We start from the raw sequence: 19552 nt of genomic DNA, 5'->3' as shown, positions 1-19552 counted from the left end.
GCATGTCTAATTTTGTGTTCAGTAAAGCTGCTGGTAGGATTGTTGCCCGGGCTGAGTCTCATCTCTCCTTCTGGATGATTTAAATGGTTTCTTACTCATGCCTTCCTGCCTGGCACACCCCAGTTCCTAGCACAGTGCCTGGGGCAGCATGAGAGGGACACTGAGTGTAGACCCACGGAGTGCCAGTGACAATACGGTGGGAAATGGCAGCCAGGTAGACAGCTGGAGAACACCATCTTTCCCCTTTTCTGGGAAGCCCAGCTGTCGTCTTAGGTTTTCTGTGGCTCCTGGCTGCCTCACGTTGGGCTTTTTGAGCACGCACAGAGTGCGTGGGCAGGAGTAGACTTGTCACCACTGCCATACAGCTGCACATCTTGCCGACAGTCCAGTCATGAAGTCCCAGCCAGGCAAAGGGCAATGAAAGAAAGGGTAAAATGGCTCTTCTTCCGCATGTGCTTGAGAAGGGCACACCTTCTCTCGTGAAGAGTGCCCAGGCATGGAAACTGCTCTGAGGAAAGGTGGCTGCGATAGACACTTTTCCGTATTATGCTTTCCTTGTGGAAACGTCTTCAGCTGCTTCCCTGCATCCCTAGTCTTCTATCTCCAATCCATTCTCCACACTGATGGCAGAAGTACCTTCAAAACCCAGACAGGAGTGTCCCTTGTGCGCAGAGATCCCTTCAAATACTTGCTTTTGAAGGATACTGCCCACATTCTTTAATGTGGCATCCAATGCGTAGGATGAACTGCTGCTTGGATCTGCTTTGCCAGGAGCACCCCGTGTGCCTCTTTGCCTATGCAACCCGAGTCTGTCTATTTGCTGTTTTCCAAACACATCATGCAGTCTGATTTATACTTGTGGTCAAGTGGATTTCTCTCTCAGATGCCTTTCTTTTGCCTTCTCCACCTGAAGAAGCGGGACTCTTTATTTAAAATTCAATGGAAATATTACTTCTTCTGCAAAACCTTCATTACACCCCCAGTTCTAATCCTATTTATTCTAGTTAGCATTTCTTGTGTTTTCCTCTGGGCCCTAGGAATACCTTGTTCCCATTATTACGTAAGTCACAGTACAGTTTACAGTGTGGTCAATTGTATTTCTCTATTCCCTAATGTATCTAAAGGGCATGGACCACATTTTTTTTTTTTTTTTTTTGAAGGTTTCCTAACACACAGCAATGGCTCTTGTATATAGTAGGTGCTCGACGAACGCTCATTGGGTTGAACTGAATTAAAAACTATGATTATTTCTGTCCCTCATTGGATGCATAGATGTGGCCTTGCAGTATCTCCCTTGTATGGCTACTGTGTATTTAGGTCTCCAATTGAAGGAGGAATCACCATCTTCCATTTCTATGCATAATTGGCCCGTGTGTGCCTGTGTTGTCTCTGGTGTGTGTGGCCCAAGGGGGATGAGGCTGAAGCTGGAGGAAAGATAATGTAGTGTCAAGAGCATGGTTAACTCTCATTCTGTATCTGCTACGAAGTAGGCACCAGGCCCTCTTTCTCCTCTTCTGTAAAATGAAGAGCTCGAGTTAGACATCTGGAATGTCTCTTCGCAGTCTGGATGGATCCCAAGAATTCTGTAGTTTGAATTTCTCAGCCTTCTTTCTCAAGTCTTCTCTGTCTGACCCATGATGTTCTCTGTGCACACAAAATGTTTGTGCAGTGAGACCTTTTTGTCTCTTTTGTAAGGAGCTTGGGGGGAGGCTCCTGGGCAGCAGGTTATTTCCCTTTGGTCTGTTCCTCTGCAGGTGAGGGGGAAGGCGAGAGTGAAAGTCTTGTTCCTCAGGGGCTGGAATCTCATATTTCCCATTGGGTTTGCAGTTATCATGCCTCGTGTGGCAGTGAGAATGAGGTGATGAGACTGAGAGAAGGAAAGAAACGGGCAATGGTTGTGTTACTAAATACACTACATTTGGAGCCTCCAGGAATCTTTATCTGTGTGAAGTTGCATGAAGCTCAGTAAACTAAATTGGAGATTTTTTTTTTTTTCTAAATGGTTAGAAACTGATCTCATTATGAAAGAAGGTGAATAGGAGATTTGGGGAAATCATTTTTATAAAGTAAATGCGTAAATGTGAAACTCATTTAAAGTGTATTTTCCTATTTTGGGATTTTCTCTTTTCATCTATGTAGTTTTTGTTTGTTTTTGTCTTCAGGTTTACCTTGAGAGTAGATCTAAAAGGTCAGAGGTAAATGGGTTAATATGTCTTCAGAAAAATATACAGGATTCTGATACTCTATTAGAATGTGGAAATAAGAAAAACTATATTGCTAATGGGTATAATGATTTGATTAGAAGGAGAACATGAATAATTTTAACTTGGGGATGGTGTTTGATTATTGTATTCATATGATAATTTGTCCATGTATCCATTCATTCATTTGCTTATTTATTTCATATTTATAGCTTTGACTCATCCAACACTGTGATGAGTGCAAAACAATGAAACAGATAGCTATGCTTGTAAATAATTCAGGGCAGTGTGAAATTTCCCATAGTAGAGGAATGGACAGATGTTTCGGCATCCCAGAGGAATGTTTAAATAACTGCTTGGGGAGGTCGAGCGGTAGCATTTAAAATGGGTCTTGAGGGATAAATAGGAGCCTCAGAAAAGGAAGGGCAGGCAAGTTAGGTCACATGACCCTTCAAATGTCACGATTAAAGTATGCTGCCAGTTTGAAATTTCGAGAGGATGTTAGATTACACACGTACACAACACACTTGGCCAGGGGATTAGAGTATTCATTAACATTGGTCACTTTTGTTGTTATCAAAAAGATTAGAGGCATGGCTCTGATAATTACTTTTAGAGTCTTAATCTAAACTGTTTGAGTATTATAAAAATACTTAAAAAAGTTTTTTGATGGAGTCTCACTCTGTGGCCCAGGCTGGAGTGTAGTGGCATGATCTCAGCTCACTGCAACCTCCTGCCTCAGCCTCTCGAGTGGCGGGGATTATAGTGCGCACCACCAAGCCTGGCTAATTTTTGTATTTTTAGTAGAGACGGTTTCACCATGTTGACTAGGCTGATCTTGAATTCCCGACATCAAGTGATCTGCCCGCCTCACCCTTCCAAAGTGTCGGGATTACCGGCGTGAGCCACCATGCCCGGCTTTCAAGATACTTTAAAACATCAAGAATAATTGACCATAATAAATGCCTCCTTAAAAAAGAATGCCATGAAAAAATTAATCTCCTTCAAGAAGCTTGCATTTAACAAAAGGAATTGACCTTTTCATTAAAAAAGGTAGCTGGCACAGGTACTAACATTGTAAGGATGTTGGAACATACAGCATGGAGTCTGCAAAAGTGACACTGGAGGATGGTGCAGAGATGGGGGAGGTGCTAACATTTCTGGTTTGTATCCCTTTGTACTTACATTATTTTGCCCAGAATTGTGTAATTCCTGCTGGTCTCTTTGTTAGATGAAATCTTTTGGAGTCAGAGTCTTTGGCTTTATAATTTTTCTATTTCTTGAAGGCCAGGCAGGGCAATTTATGTGCAATTGGCACGTGGTAAATGTTTGTTGACCCAGTTATTCACTCCATCATGAACACGCACATGCGGTGTCTACTGTACATGAGCATCAAATAGTGATAGCACTGATACAGGGTTGTGAACTTGTAGAGTCAGGGTGTTTCCACAGGAATTAGTCAGCTACTGAAACTGAAAATGAGAGAGGTTAAGTGACTTGCTCAAAGGCCCAAAACTTATAGATGCAGAGTGAGGACCAGCCTTGTGCTGACTGCCTCAGACCAGTGCTTTGCAGCCATTCCTAGCCTCATCCTGACAGGTGCTTCTTAAAACAGGTGTTTACTAGTAGGTTTGGTTATGTTTCCAAGGACACAGCAGGGCCCTGGTTTATATGACTCCATGTAATCAGTAACCAAGGTGTGATGGGTTTCAACTCTGTTTCCAAAGCACAGAAAGTTTCCTTTAGTAAATACCTCATTTGGGGCAGTTTTTTCTGCTGGGCAGACACATATGAGTCACAGAAGTTTCTTGCATGGTGTTCCATATTGTGGGGCAGGTGGCAGAAGCCCTGTAGGTCCCTCTGTCCCAGAATTGAGGGACGTATCCACCTCTTTAAAAGGAGACAATGAAGTATCTCAGATCATTATAATCCTATATTGACTTAGATTATTTTTATTATGTTATTTGAATATGTGCACACATTAAACTAGATAACTAGACATAAATTCCTTATACCTCTTTGACAACTGTAATTCAAAACATTTATATGCCCAAATTCAAGTTAAACGGCAAGATCAGTAAAATGCACACTGACACAGTGGATTTCATATGAAGGAAGATGCTCCCTGACTGAGACGAAGATGCTGCCTCACTGTAAACCCAGCCTTGGCGCTTGGTGCAGCTTCCTGTGAGCTCTGGGCGCCTGTTCTGCAGAGCACCTCAGGATGACTTGTTCCCCTGCCCCACTTCTTCCTATGTGAGTTCCCGGGACAACAAATGATCTCATCTGATCTTTTGTTGTAAATATATTTCAACAGACACACCACCGATGTACTCAGTGTGCCTTTTCTTTTTTCTGTGGGTCTTGATGGTGAAAGTATTGTAGCGCTGTGTACCACTGACAGTAATTTTAAACCCCAGTCCATTCTTGGGGGACAGTTATATGGTTGTGGTATGGTCATCTGTGGGCTCCTGGATACCCTTAAAACAATTCTAGTACTTTTTCATTGACATAGAAAGGCAAAGTAAAAACATCCTTGGAGAGAACTCGTGGCCCCGCAGATTATGCCGTTTGCCTTCTAGGTATCTGCAGTGCCAGTGTTGGAGGACACTGCATAGGCATGAAGCTCCGGGCAGGGTCAGAGTTGGGGACGGAGGCCAACCCATGTAATTCATCAGAGACCCCCTCGTCTCTATCGGGTACGCTGCAGGAGCAATTTGGAGCCACTTTTGAACAAGGAGAATAATTGTGTGTGTTTGTGGAACAGGATACCACACCACATAGCAAGGACCACTCAGCTTCTGATTTGTCACTGTACTGGTTCAGTTCCGATTGCTTTGATGGGAGACGTTCAGACACGTCCTGTACGAAGAATGCAGTTCACGCAAAGGAGATGAATAGGTTCATTTCCTTAGTAACCTACCTGATAACAGGCATGCTCTGGAGATGAGTGGTTTTCAACAGATATTTTGAGTAATTGGACATTGCCTTATGCTGTGTTTCATATGTGTGTGACCAATTTTCAAAGAATTGAATAATAATTCTTAGATGATATGGAGGGCAGCTTCTGCTGTATGACTGAGTCCATACATCAACTTGGTTTTAAAGATGAGGAGGTGAGATTTTAGTGGCTTAGTGACTTGTTGAAGGTCACATAGATGATGACAAGTCAGTGTTTGAATGTAGGTAAATTAGTAAATCTTGTCTGATACATATGCATGTTAAGAGTGGCCATCCATTTTTGTAAATAAAAATATGTTTACTAGAATTAATCACTTGAATATTTTTAACTGGAATTAACCATATAGTGGAGCAAGGTTTTAATATTTCTTACACAGATGTGATCTTGGAGGATTGTTTGTTTTTTTTTTTTTCCAGTAGCCTAGTTTTAACTTAGTGGTTCATTTGTTTCCTTAGCATCTATATTGCTGGCCATTAGTTAGTGGACAATCATCTTTTAAAATCATGTATCTATTTGATTTTAGTTATGGTGTTGAGCATGGTAGCTACATTTACTAATTGTTTAAGGCATACTTAGAACATCCCAAGCTAGTGTAGAACACAGGTCTGGAGATTTTCCAGGTGTGGGGAAGGATTATTTTAAATTATTAGTTGCTCAGCAGAGACATTCCCTGTCTGGGAAGAGAGTTTGGAGGAACATTGTCGTGGGTCCCCAGGAACATGCTCAGGAATCCCAGAGCAGAGTTTTCCTGAGGACAGGTACAACTTTCACACATGAGCCCAACGCCCCTCTTTCCCACGCTGGATTTTACTCTCTTCCCTGCTTCACACTGCTGCATTTTCTGAAGTCCCCCTGCCTCGGTCCCTGCCAGAGAAGCCTGCTAAGAGAGCCTGAGAGAGTAGTTTTGGGAAGCCCTGAGTCAGACGCCTATTAAACTTGCCCCATTTTGTAAAGCAGAGCTCTGTGAAGGCAGGGACTTGGTGACTGTGGTTCCCATGGTCCTGCCAGTACTTAAAACTGAGTCTTGCATGCACTTGGCACCTAATTAATGTTGAACGAATGAATGTATTGTCAGTGGGATCCCAAATCATCTTTTTTTTTTTTTTTTCCCACAAAAAATGGACTAGGCAGACCCTAGTTGATAAGTACTTGAGTCATGAATAGGTATTTGAGAGCTGGAGGAGTTGACATATAGACCTGTGGTTCCTGATTTTGAGTATAAGGTTCCTTTTTTGATAAAAAGTGTTAGGGAGCCCCACATGCTAGTAATTGCAATTCTAAGTGTCTCATGATTGAAAGAATGCCTTATGACAGCAACTCCTCTGAATTCATTAACACTTTCAAATGAATTCCTCACTGAGCAGTCTGTGTGAGGGTCTTTCTTGTCTGTGGCTTGCTGACAGTGCTGACTCCTGCTTCCCCTCATCCTGAGCCTTGAGGCACACTGGAGAAGTCTGATCAGCTTGTAAGTTAGGGTCTGCAAGGATAACCAGGTGACAGTGGCTTCAGGGGCAACCGAGGCACAAGCTCAGCGTCTCCAAGCTCTTCCTGCTTCTTCCACCTCCTGGCCTCCTAAATCCTGGCATTCCTTGCTCTCACCTGTCTCACATCGCCCCTGTTTTCAGGATGGATTGTTCATGGCATGGAACCCTGGAGAACCCCTCAACCAGAGCCTCAGTGGCATGGACAGTTCCTGAATTGCAGACCTTCCTGCTTCTCTCCAGGGTAGCGTAGTCTCCCTGGGTTCCCTGAGTTAATACCGTTGCACAGCCTGATTCAGAATAGGGCTCAAATTGGAAGCGCTCTCTAATCATTCGCACACTCGCTCACACACTCACGCACTCTTTCCATCCACACATACACGCTTACATGCTCATGTACGCATTAACTCTTCTGTTCACACACTCCCATTCACACAAGTACTCCCATGCTTACACACTCACTTGCTTACACACATTCTTCTTTTCATAGTTCACTCACACTCACACTGACTTGCTCACTCTTCCATTCACAGACATACCCACGTGCTTACACACTCACTTGCTCACACCCACTCACACACCAGCATTCACCTACAACACACACACCCTCACACTCATGCACTACCTCACAACCCCTTCTTTCTTGTTTTCTTTCCCAAAGTCAACAAGTCTTATTGATTACCTACTAATAATGCATGCTGGGTACTTTTTAGGTGCTGGAAATACGTTGATCCTCATTGTTCACAGATTCTGGTTTTTGTGAATTTGCCTACTTACTAAAACTTGCTTGTAACCCCCAAATCAATATTTGTCTGACTTTCATGGTTATTTGTGGTCATGGGCAAAAAACCTGAGTGGCATCCATGCACACGCTCCCAGCTGAGGTTGAAGAAGATGCTGTTCTCCTTGTCTCAGCTCTGCTGGAAGCAAGGGTCCTTTTTGGGATCTGTTTCGTGCCATGTGTCACATTTTGTGCTTTTTATTGGTGATTTTGCTGTAGAAAACATCCTCAGTGGAATACTGAAGTGGGGTCGAGTGTCGCTAAGCGCAAGAAGGCTGTAATGCGGCTTAAGGAGCAAATACGTGTGTTAGAGAAGCCGCTGGTTGTGAGTTTGATGTTAATTAATCAGCAACAGATATTAAATGAGGTGTCGTTCAACAGAAACACACATAAAACAAGGTTACGTATCTGTTGGCTGACAAAAATGTTATGACCAGAGGCTCACAGGAACCCAACCCTGTATTTCCCCCAGGATCAATGGTTCAGTATTCTAGGAGACTTTATAGAACTTAAGTACCTCAAATAAGGAGAATCAGCTGTACCTACAAATGCAAATGTACTTCCTCGTGTGGGTGATCTTAGAGCTGATTCAGGAAGAACTTGCAACTTCATTGAGGGAGTCAGACATGTAAACCAAGAATTATAATTTGGTGTGATGAATGTTATAATAGAATTATAAACAAAAGGGGCTTGGAGAGCTTGCAGGAGGGAGCTTAATTCTAGGAGTAGGAGAGAATGTCAGGATTATTCACAGAGGAGATGGAGAAAAACAGGCAGGTGTTCTCAGTAGAGAGAGCTTTTCAGCCAAGAAGGCAACTTTGCTGCAGGGTTTAGAAACATGGAGCTTCTGGATGTCCCCGGATTCTGTGGTCTTTCCTCTGTCCCTGCCTCATCTGCCTCATCTTGTCTCTGCTTCTGTTTATCCTAGTTGCTGCCAGAGGCATCTTTGCTGACATGTGGAGAGTCCTCCCCTGTCAGCATCAGCAGCCCCTCTGGGGCTGTTGTTCAGCGTCCTGGCCTGAGAGATGCCCTCCATCCTTACAAAGTGGAGTGGGAACCACCATCCTGGGCCAGCTTTGGCAGTAGCCTGGTCGCCTCACCCCTCCTGACTCCCCCTCACCAGGGACTGACTTGAACTTGCTCAGAAACATCATTTGTCAGCCTGCTGGCCTGGTGTGCCTCAGTGGCACTGTGACAACCGGCTGAGAAAAATGTCTGCATCCCTGACACCCCTATTGCAGAGGGCTTCCCCTGAGGACTAAAAAGTTATGGTGCTTAGTGTAAGAGCCACACTCAGAGCTGTCTTTCTTCATGCTGTCTGTAAATGCTTACAGTCCTGACATTAGTTGATTCCCTTTTAGTCTTTTTTTTTTTTTTTGGTAATTCTTCACTGAAATCTCTGTTGAAGTTTGCTGCTTCTTTGTAATGAAGTGCCCAAAGCTTAATGCAGTATTCTAAGAACAGACTTGCCAAGGTCGTACCAAAGACATCCCTGTCCCCATGGTACATAGCGTGATTGTTTTGCTGTAGCCCTGAATTATTTTTGTCTATTTAGCTGCCATGTTGCATTGTGTGTTCACACATAATCAGCTGTCCGCTCTCAGCTTTAGGTTCTCCCGCTGTCTTCCTTCCTTTCTCCCTCTCCACTTTGCTTCCTCCCTTCCTTTTTCCCCCTTCTTTCGTTTTCTGTGTGAATTTCTGTGTTTCAGATATTTTTCTTCTGGTTGTGTTGACCTGGCTTGTATTCTTTTTCCTTTTCTCTCTCTCTCTTTCAAGCTGATTTTCATTTTGCTGTGTTTTGATGGAAGACCCTAGTCTATACTTGCATGCTGACCAGTTGTAACTTGGAGATGAAGCATGGTTAGTGGAAGCACAGGCCCCAGAATCGCCACTTTGTCACTCACTGGCCCTGCAGCCATGGGCAGTCTTCTCACTCTTTCTGAGCTGAGGCTATAGAACGGGCTAACGATAGACACTTCATAGCTGGGCGGTGAGGATTAGAGAAGATGACGCCTACAAAGTGGCCCATGTAGTGCTTGACTTTTGTGTCTGCTCAGCACGTGCTCGTGCTCCCAAGCGCGTGGGGGTGACGGAAATGCTGTACTCACACGAGAGACACACTGACACTGTGTTTCCTGCGAGTTTGAATTCTGAAATTAAGACCCATGACACAGCCTCCGAAGATAAATAAAAAATTTCCTCCAGATCCAAACATGACATTCCTCAAATTATATATTAAAATGCCAACAATAAAGCCTTATTTACCAAGATTAATTTTACATATTTATTCTCATGTGCTGCTCACGATTATTTTATCTGCTCAATTAAAGAAATTTCTTTTATGAGGGGTTTAATTTACTTTGTGATTATACTTATTATTTTTTAAATGGTGAACTTACAGGCTGCCATAGCACCCAAAATGCTGTCATCAGAGACGGTCTCTCAGGGTTAAGGCACAACTTTTAAAAAGGTCCATGCCAGCTTATTCATTTGGTGTCTTAGAGGAATGGAATGACCAGATGGTCAGGTCACCTTATCCTTGAGAGAATTAGACATAGCCCACCGCAGTACTGAGGAGGGGAAGGGCCGTTTCTATTAATCTATCAAAAGGTGGGTCAGCATAAGGGTTGAGTTCCCGAGAAATCGGGGCTGATGTGAGTATAGTGGGGGCTAGGAGTTGGGGCCCAAGGAGCGGGGATGGTGCCGGGGACAGCTTCATCTCCCTTGCATTCTTGCTTAGGACTTCTCTGTGGGTATCGGGTGGACATGGGGGTGCTGAGGGGACATGGGCATCCGCTGTGGGTGTCTGAGAAATTCAAGAGCCACGTGGAAATATCATATAGTGCCCAGGGATCCCTGGCATCGTTGATCTTCAGGGTGCGTTTTCTCTGCCTTGTGCTCATGTCCAGCTGCTCCTATGACATTGCTAACTTTTTGTTTTCTTACGGGATTTGGCTTTTCTTCCCAGTAAGTTCTCTTTGGGCAGTTCATGGTGTAGGGTTTATTGGTCAAGCAGACAGTTCAGGAATGAGCCCTGTCTATTGAAGCCAACATTGGGAAGAGGATGCGGCAGGCCCCAAAATGCAAGGAAGCAGCGATGCCTTCGAGGACCGTGTCCTCCCAGTGGTCTCCCGGGGAAGAGAAGGAGAGCCCCTGGGGCCAAAGTGGCTGTCTTCTTCCCTGTCCTTTCCTCCTTGAAACAGCAATCTCACTCTCTGCCGCCTTCTGGAAGCGTGAACGCAGTCTGTGTTTTCCATCCTCTGCCCCTCCCTGCTGCCATGGGCAAGTGATGCAGCCCATTTCATTTGGTTTCTTTCCCTGTTTTCCAACTGCACTGAGTCCCTTTTTTCATTTCCTGTTCAATACGTCCTTCCAGAGTTACTGTGGATAACTTTGCTTTCTACATTTTGATGTTTCCAAGACTGAATCACTAGAATCTTAGGCTTACAGGGACCTTGGACATCTTAGTGCCATTTCTTCATTTTTACAGAGGAGAAAATGCAGCCCTGGGAATGTTAATTGACTCGCCCACAGTTACCAGTTTATGTGTGTGTGTTGCTGGAAGGTCAGCATGCCTCTACTAGGGACACTCTGTGCATCTTTTAGTTTTTCAAAATCTGTCTTTGAGCTTGTACTGTCATTATATTTGTTAATCTTTCATTTTCTGTCCTTTTATTTCTACAGATCATGTGCTGAATTGAGTCTGCTTTCTCTATCATAGAAAGTGTGGTACATTAAAAAAAAATTCTGCCCTTTCCAATATCTCCGATGATTATCATGGGAACAAAGTAGATGTAGTCAGTTGTCTTTGTAGAATGTCTTTCTTGAATCCTTATTTCCTTAATTTTACTTCTCAGCCTTTTAGCTTTCCATTTCTCCTCTGTTGTCTGCCAATCTGATCCTTCAAGAGCATTCTACTCTCAGCTTTTACTGAGCAATATTTAATTTGAAGTATTTTCAGCTTTTGCATATCTTTGATGTGCATTTTAAGTGATCACTGAATTATATTACTACTCTTACCAGACACTAGTCTATGGGGGAAAAATGTTATATGTGATTTTTTTTTCAACTTGGTGTTGTAAAATATTAAATTTGATGAATTTTTCCTGTAGGTTTGTTTATGGAATGATTAAATGTACATTGACTAAACATTAACACAAGCAAAAATACTTCTCAAAGTAAATATTAAACTTTGAAAACTTGAATTCTATTATTCCCTGAGCAAGACTTTCTTTCCTCTGTGGGAGTACCCCTCTGAACATGTGTTAAAAGTTTATGAGCTAATATGATTTACTAAACAAACATTCATTTTTATAGGCAGCTTCCAAGGAAGACCTCTCAATTGTCTAGTTTGTCCTGTGGTATATTTGGCAGGTTCTGTCCTTGGCAGCAAACTGGGTACCACATGGTTGGTGAGCATGCAACACTGAAGATGTGTGCATACGTGTGTGTGTGTGTGTGTGTGTATGTGACAAGATTCAGCCTGGGATCCCTATCATTGAGTTCCCAAATACTGACGTAAGCAGCTTCTGGGAAAGGGTCTTTTCTGTTTTCCTTTTCATTTTTTATTTTAGGTGGAGGAGGATTGGAGAGAATTTAGGAATTCTTAGTTTCCTATACACTTTGACAAGACAAAATGAAAAATGGCCTGCCTACCTGGTTCATTTTGTTTGTGTGGACCAGACACAACTGATTCAATTGTTCCCACAATTCTGGTGGCAATTTTGATGGCCAGGAATGTGGATATAAAAGCAGGCCCATCTGGAATACTGGGGAATTTAGAGGTTTTGGAAAACAGGGCTTAAGGTGAGCCATATTGGGTTGGGTCTGGGTCGGAGCTTTTCATGAAATAAATAGTGCCCTCTTGCCTCGTCTCTGTGTTTGTTGCTTTCTGTCTAGTTGGGGACTTCTCCCATGAGAGGAGAGTGAAAAGACCTGGCTTCTTATTAATGGTCCTTTAGTCATTATATTTAATCACCCTGATCCTTGCAACAACTCCCATTAAGGCTTTACTGCTAGATTATTAACGAGGAAGAGTACATCTGTACGAGTAATTGTGGTTAAGGGAGGTTTAAAATATCATGACTGTATTAAACAGTAGATATGAGAATGAATGATTACATTGAAGTCATTAACTTATGAAATGTTTGGGACCTCTACAGTGAACTCAATGTCTGTGCAGTCACTGATCATAAGTTGATGTGTTGTACTAGTTTATAACATAGCAGCAAGTAGGCTAAGCGGTCCATTGAGTAGAATAAATGCAACCATGTGGACAAAATGACACCACATGTTTATTAATATGAAAGTTATGTTTTAAAATAACAGCATGGCATAAGTCTATACGTTTTCAATAACTATTACTAAGTCTTGACTTTTGAAACAACTCTGGCTTCATTTTTTAAGTGGGCATAGATATGAATTGAGCATAATGTTGCCCATGTGGATTACACATTTTCAAATTGTCTAATATTTTTAAATAGTGTCAGTATAAGTTTATGTCTTATAACATTCCTAAGCATTCCCTGGGCTGTACTATAATTTTCACATTATTATCTCATACTTTGGTTTTAATAGGATTTGGTAAAAGTTTTGAAGTTTTAATTTCAATTTTTCCCACCGCTTGGAATTTGATGATATAAAATGAAAAGAGGTTTCCATCGTTGCTAACATTCACCAGATTTTGTTCCAAAGCATGGACTTTAGTAGACTTTTGAATTAAATCCACATTCTCCACCCATGCCCAGTGATATAATCCAACAGTTCAAAGATAGGTATGCCATAAACAGCTATAGTTAAATAATCTAAAAAAAAATTAAAACATGGAAATACAATAAAACAAGAATTGATCACTTTATAGTGGAATACTCTATAAACTGTCTGCATTAGAAACATGTGGTGAGTTTTAAAACATCTGAGTTCTATAACTCTGGAGTGTATAGTTTATTTGAAGGCAGACACTCCCTCCCCCACCCCTTCCCTTCATCCGCACATCTATATAAGAATACAGGTTAATATTTTTTGCTATCCAGATTTGCATTCATTTACTTATTTTTTATTTAGAGAAATGATTTTGGAGTAGAAATACATAACATAAATATTTTCACCTCAACTAAATATTGTATCACTAAGTACTGAAGTGTGGTCATAAAGAGATTATTTCTGTAGATCTTGCTACTCCGTCTAAAACAAAAATCACACATTGGCATAATCCCCAATAAGAGGAAGAAATTATTTAAAAGCATATGTATGATTTAGATGAGTAACACAGTCTTTATAACTTTTCATGATAATTTTAATTTTTAAGGGATCTAAGCTGATCTGTGTGGCATAATTGGTGTAATTGCAGGAGCTTAAATGTACCAGTGATTTTGCAATGTCATGTTTGCACAATCTCATTTAACTTGTTGACTGAAGTTATATAACCCTCCTGTGTATGAGACAATTGGAATTGGACTCAGCCATCACAAAAAATGCTAGCTGTAGATTATACTGTTTTTCTTTTGTTTGATTTTGATTTTTAGAGACAGGGTCTCAGTCTGTTGCCCAAGCTATAGTGCAGTGTCACAATCATGGCTCACTGCAGCCTCGACTCAAGTGACCCTCCTGCCTCAGCCTCCTGCGTAGCTTGGACTACAGGTGTGCACCACCATGCCCAGCTAATTTTTTGTTTTGTAGAGATGGGGGTCTCACTATGTTTTCCAGGCTGGTCTTGAACCCCTGGCCTCAAGTGATATTTCTGCCTGGGCCTTCCAAAGTGCTGGGGTTACAGGCATAAGCTGCTGTGCCTGGCCAATTATACTGTTTTAAATTGAATAATTGGCTTTATTTTCTAAGTTATGTGTGTGCGTGAAAGATGCTCTAATAGCCTGCTAGGGAAATAGGGAAGTGTTAACTGGCAGTGAAAAGGTCAGTTCAATTTCTTAGCATATTTATTTTTTTAAAAGAGGGGTTTTCTATTCTTTAAAAAAGTATAAAATGAGAATCTTTTCTTAAGCAGTGAAAACAATTTCATGTTTCATTCTTAGATAGTGATACCTCTACCACTGTGGCATTTTGTTCATGATTGCTATTTTCCTACCCTCTCCACTCATTCCTCCTGCAGATAAATAGAATTATTCAAAAATTACATTTTGAAATAGAGAGAGACACATAGGACTCTTTTTTTTTTTTTTTTTTGAGACGGAATCTCGCTCTGTCACCCAGGCTATTGTGCAGTGGCGCCGTCTTGGCTCACTTCAAGCTCCGCCCCCCGGGTTCACGCCATTCTCCCGCCTCAGCCTCCCGAGTAGCTGGGACTACAGGCGGCCGCCAACTCGCGCAGCTAATATTTTTGTATTTTTAGTAGAGACGGAGTTTCACCGTGTTAGTCAGGATGGTCTGGATCTCCTGACCTCGTGATCCGCCCGCCTCGGCCTCCCAAAGTGCTGGGATTACAGGCGTGAGCCACCGCGCCCGGCCCCCACGTAGGACTCTTTTTACTATGCTTAGTGAAAAGTGAAAAGTGGAAGGGCCTTGTCCCAAGAGTGTGGTGGCTGTGCTAGGGCTCCTGGAAACTTCTTGCTGTGGTGGCTTCATTACATAATAACAAGATCCTGTGGCACAGACCAGGCGCAAATTGCTTCACATCTGGGCCTTGCTGTCCCATGTATTTTAACTGGAAAAGTTGCATTTGCTGTTTTCTAAGGTTTATTCAGGTTCTAAGATGTTAAGATGTTAATGTGATATTAACAACACTGTTGTTGACTGGGAGCTTCCTCGGTGTTCAGCACTGCCCTCTGATTGGATCTCTGCCACAACCCTGCCTCAAGACACTTATTACTAACCTGTTTTAAAGAGGAGGTTACTGAGACTTGGAGAGGTAAGAGAATCAGATGTAAAGCCCTGCAGCTAGTGACGGGTAAAGCTGGGATAGGAGCAGGCTTCTCACTCCAAAGTCAGGCTTTCCCGTCACATAAACTCATTATCTTCTGCTGGGATTTTTGTGTATCTGTTTCTGATCCAAGAAAAAGCATTGTGCTATGGGTGTGCTATGTCTGCAGAGGAAATATAAGCTAGCGCCTCACTCATGGCTCAAAAAGGAGGAGGAAGTGTTGTACATTTAAAATAAAGTTTAATTTCATAGTGTTTGTAGGTGATGTGATTTCCTGCTGCAAAAAAGAAAGCTGACTTTTAATTAGTTTTTCTTGTCCCTTCTACAACTAAAGGCTCATCCAATCCTATCTTTTGGTCTATTTTATTAATGATAAAATAAATGCACATATTTGTTTAGAAATTTCACTTAATTGCAGCAAACCGAAACCAGCTATTTTTAGCCAGGAATAATCTTGCCTGTGAGGAGACTATTATGCAAATGGAAGTAAGGACTAAAATAGCCATTAATGTCTTTAACACACTTAAACTTTTATCAGTTTCAATAGAGATGAGAGGGAAGTCACATTCAGCCCAATCCCCCCAGCATAGGAGGAGGTTGGGTTTCCCCAGAAAAGCACCCCTCTAGGCCCACATGCAGAGGAGGGTGCAGGAGTGCCTCTCTCCTGTGCACCCCTCCTGCGGGGTAGAGCTGCTTCTCCTGGCCACCCTCAGATGAGAGTATTCCAGTTTGGGGTGGGGCTTGGTTTCTGCGATTCATTCTGTCCCCATGAACCCAGCACCAGAGGTCTAAAGTTTTCCCATCCTTTTTGTCCTTGCCTGACGCATTGTTTTTCCTTCCTGCTTCCCCGCATTTCAGCTCACTTAGCAAAACTTGTCCAGTGAGATAGTATTTTGCTAAAAACCTACTCAGTGCTTCCAAACATGTAGAAGAGCACCTGTCAGGAAGTGCTGGCCCTCATGACCTCTTGAGTGTGGTTTAAGCCTTTGGATTAGGGAAGGGACCTAGAGAAGGTGGCCTCATGATGGGCTATTGATTGATTTTGTCAAATTCTCTCCCCTTCTCCTCTCCTTTGCTCTCCTGACTTACTCTGCAAGGAGTTGGGGATGATGGATTCTACCCAACTGATATCTATGAATTCATTTTATTAAATTGTGTCCTTAACTACATACATGGAAAGAGAACTGTCTGTATTTTGGTGATGTATAAAGTTTACTGTCTGTCCCCTGGGTCTGAATGACAGAAACGAATGTCCTTATCTGTATTTGCTTATTTGTTTTCTTATTTATATAAGGTGCCAGGTAGGTAAGAGAAAAGAAACTATTTCTAACAAGTTATTTTCGTGTTTACTGTTTTAAACACTAAAGGTATTGATTTTAAAAGTTTCAGTTGAACAGTGAGAAGAGCAAAAAGGCCAGTAAGTCCTGTCACCTTATTTCTCTAGGGGCCAGCTTCAATGCACACATTTTTACCTGGGGCGTGTTCATGGCTTTGGGATGTGGTGTGTGTGTGTGTGTGTGTGTGTGTTATTTTTGTTGTTACTGCCCATGAGTATTGCAACCTCAGGAGCCCTAGGTTGTGGGGTTCAATTGAACCCCAGCTTTCATAAAGCTCGAGTGGAGAGGAAGTGCAGTTCATCTAGGAAGATGCAGAACCTTTCTGATCTGGATCAGTGCACGTTTCTTCTTGGTATCTGTGAACCTGAGAATGTAGCTTTTTCAGTTAGGGGTCTCTTGTTCTATCTAAATTCAAGGAAAAGGAAGGCCAGAATATATGCTTTTACTTTGGATTCAGGAAAACTCACTCAGTCATGATAGAAGCATTATGTTTTAAAATGTAGACTGAGAGGATTCTGCATTAGAATTCTCCCAGGGGCCTGTTAAAAATGCATATTTTGAGAATTGCTGAATCAGAGTTTTAAAGGTTTGGGGCTCAGAAGTCTGCATCTTGAAAAGGCATCTCAGGTGATTCTGCTACACATGGAATGAAGTTTAAAAACCACTCATAGAGAGCAGTAAGTAAATGCTGCCGCTAAAAAGGGCAGAACATATCTGACATCACTGGTCGTGCTGCTAATGTTGATCTCTGCAGCAGGTACTTTATAAAATATATACTGGTGTTAAAGCTGTTATCTGAGCCTTGCCAAGGCACAGGCTCTCCCTCCCAGTGTGGTCACCACATAGCTGCTCTAGGAAAAATGGCAACAACGTATGACATGAGGTGTTCCTTGCATTTGACTCATTCAAATGATTGGTATGTGCAAGAGTTTAGAAAACGTTTAGACTCTTTTGTGCTTTAGTCATTATGAGTTAGAGATTAGAATGTAGTTAAATTTGTAGGGTTAGGCAGTCTTTGCAAAATGCATTAAAATGGTTAAAATGGACTAAAACATCAGTATTTTCTCATGGAGGTTATATTGTGTAGCAACGGAATGTTACTTTTAATATTGAATGTAGCTAATTTTGCAACATATTTATTTACCTTTTTTAAAAATTTTAATTTTAATTTTTAGTTTTGGGGTCCATGTGCAGGATGTGCAGGTTTGTTAAATAGGTAAACGTGTGCCAAGGTGGTTTGCTGCACCTATCAATCCATCACCTAGGTATTAAGCCCAGCATGCATTAGCTGTTTTTCCTAATGTTCTCCCTCTTTTTCTTTTTACAGGAAAAACTAACCCAAGAGTGTGTATTCAGAGAACAGTTCGAAGAAAACTGGTATAATACGTACTCATCAAACCTATATAAGCACGTGGACACTGGAAGGCGATACTATGTTGCATTAAATAAAGATGGGACTCCGAGAGAAGGGACTAGGACTAAACGGCACCAGAAATTCACACATTTTTTACCTAGACCAGTGGACCCCGACAAAGTACCTGAACTGTATAAGGATATTCTAAGCCAAAGTTGACAAAGACAATTTCTTCACTTGAGCCCTTAAAAAAGTAACCACTATAAAGGTTTCACGCGGTGGGTTCTTATTGATTAGCTGTGTCATCACATCAGCTCCACTGTTGCCAAACTTTGTCGCATGCATAATGTATGATGGAGGCTTGGATGGGAATATGCTGATTTTGTTCTGCACTTAAAGGCTCCTCCTCCTGGAGGGCTGCCTAGGGCCACTTGCTTGATTTATCATGAGAGAAGAGGAGAGAGAGAGAGAGACTGAGCGCTAGGAGTGTGTGTGTGTGTGTTTGTGTGTGTGTAGCGGGAGATGCGGGCGGAGCGAGAGCAAAAGGACTGCGGCCTGATGCATGCTGGAAATAGACACGCTTTTACATTTCTGATCAGTTGTACTTCATCCTATATCAGCACAGCTGCCATACTTCGACTTATCAGGATTCTGGCTGGTGGCCTGCGCGAGGGTGCAGTCTTACTTAAAAGACTTTCAGTTAATTCTCACTGGTATCATCCCAGTGAACTTAAAGCAAAGACCTCTTAGTAAAAAATAAAAAAAAATAAAAAATAAAAATAAAAAAAAGTTAAATTTATTTATAGAAATTCCAAAGGCAACATTTTATTTATTTTATATATTTATTTATTATATAGAGTTTATTTTTAATGAAACATGTACAGGCCAGATAGGCATTTTGGAAGCTTTAGGCTCTGTAAGCATTAAATGGCAAAGTCCGCTATGAACCTGTGGTAAATTCATGCAAGTAGATATAACGGTGCATGGATATGAGAAATTCTAATGACCCTAATGTACTAAAGGCGACAATCTCTTTTGTGCCCATATTATTGTAAACTTATGCACATCGCTCATGACACTGAGTATTCACTCTTCAGACTGCTTGTTTCATAGCTTATCCCAGAGGATTAAAGATAAACTGGGTCTCAAACTTTGATTCTGTGTCTGCAATATTTCCTCTCTCATAAGTGACTCCACTATTGTAACTTCATGGTTGGAAAATATGAGGGTTGGTATATGTCTTACTTGTTTAAATCTATCGCAGAATATACCAAAGCTAAATAATAACTATGCTTTTATTTTAGCCGATCCCCAGAATGACAGTATTAACATCAAACATTGTATTGATTTAGAATTCTCAAAAAAGGAAAAAAAAGTACGTAGCACAGACTATTTTTTTTAAAGACGTAAGAATCAGATTAACAGGATCATAGTTGTAAACTTTTTTTGGTTCACTTGGCTATCAAATATGAAATTATAGAAGTATCATAGGGGTCATTGAAACATCTTTTAGAGAAAATGGCTATCAGTGTGAACTGTCATAATTACGTGGTAATAGCACCC

General features: G+C 41.7%; 1 protein-coding gene across 1 annotated transcript in view; it reads left to right on the top strand.

Moving 5' to 3' along the window:
* FGF9 (fibroblast growth factor 9) overlaps positions 1 to 19140 on the top strand; it is a 31254-nt gene extending 12114 nt beyond the window's left edge. Inside the window, exon 3 of the mRNA XM_055244004.2 lies at positions 17963 to 19140. Within this exon, the coding sequence (XP_055099979.1) occupies positions 17963 to 18208 (246 nt within the window). The 3' untranslated portion in view covers positions 18209 to 19140. The remainder of the gene's footprint in view (positions 1 to 17962) is intronic.
* Positions 19141 to 19552: the final 412 nt, after the last annotated feature.

This window comes from Symphalangus syndactylus, chromosome 15 (genome assembly GCF_028878055.3).
Source record: "Symphalangus syndactylus isolate Jambi chromosome 15, NHGRI_mSymSyn1-v2.1_pri, whole genome shotgun sequence".
Classification (NCBI taxonomy): domain Eukaryota; kingdom Metazoa; phylum Chordata; class Mammalia; order Primates; family Hylobatidae; genus Symphalangus; species Symphalangus syndactylus.
This window is presented reverse-complemented; position numbering and strand designations above follow the sequence as displayed.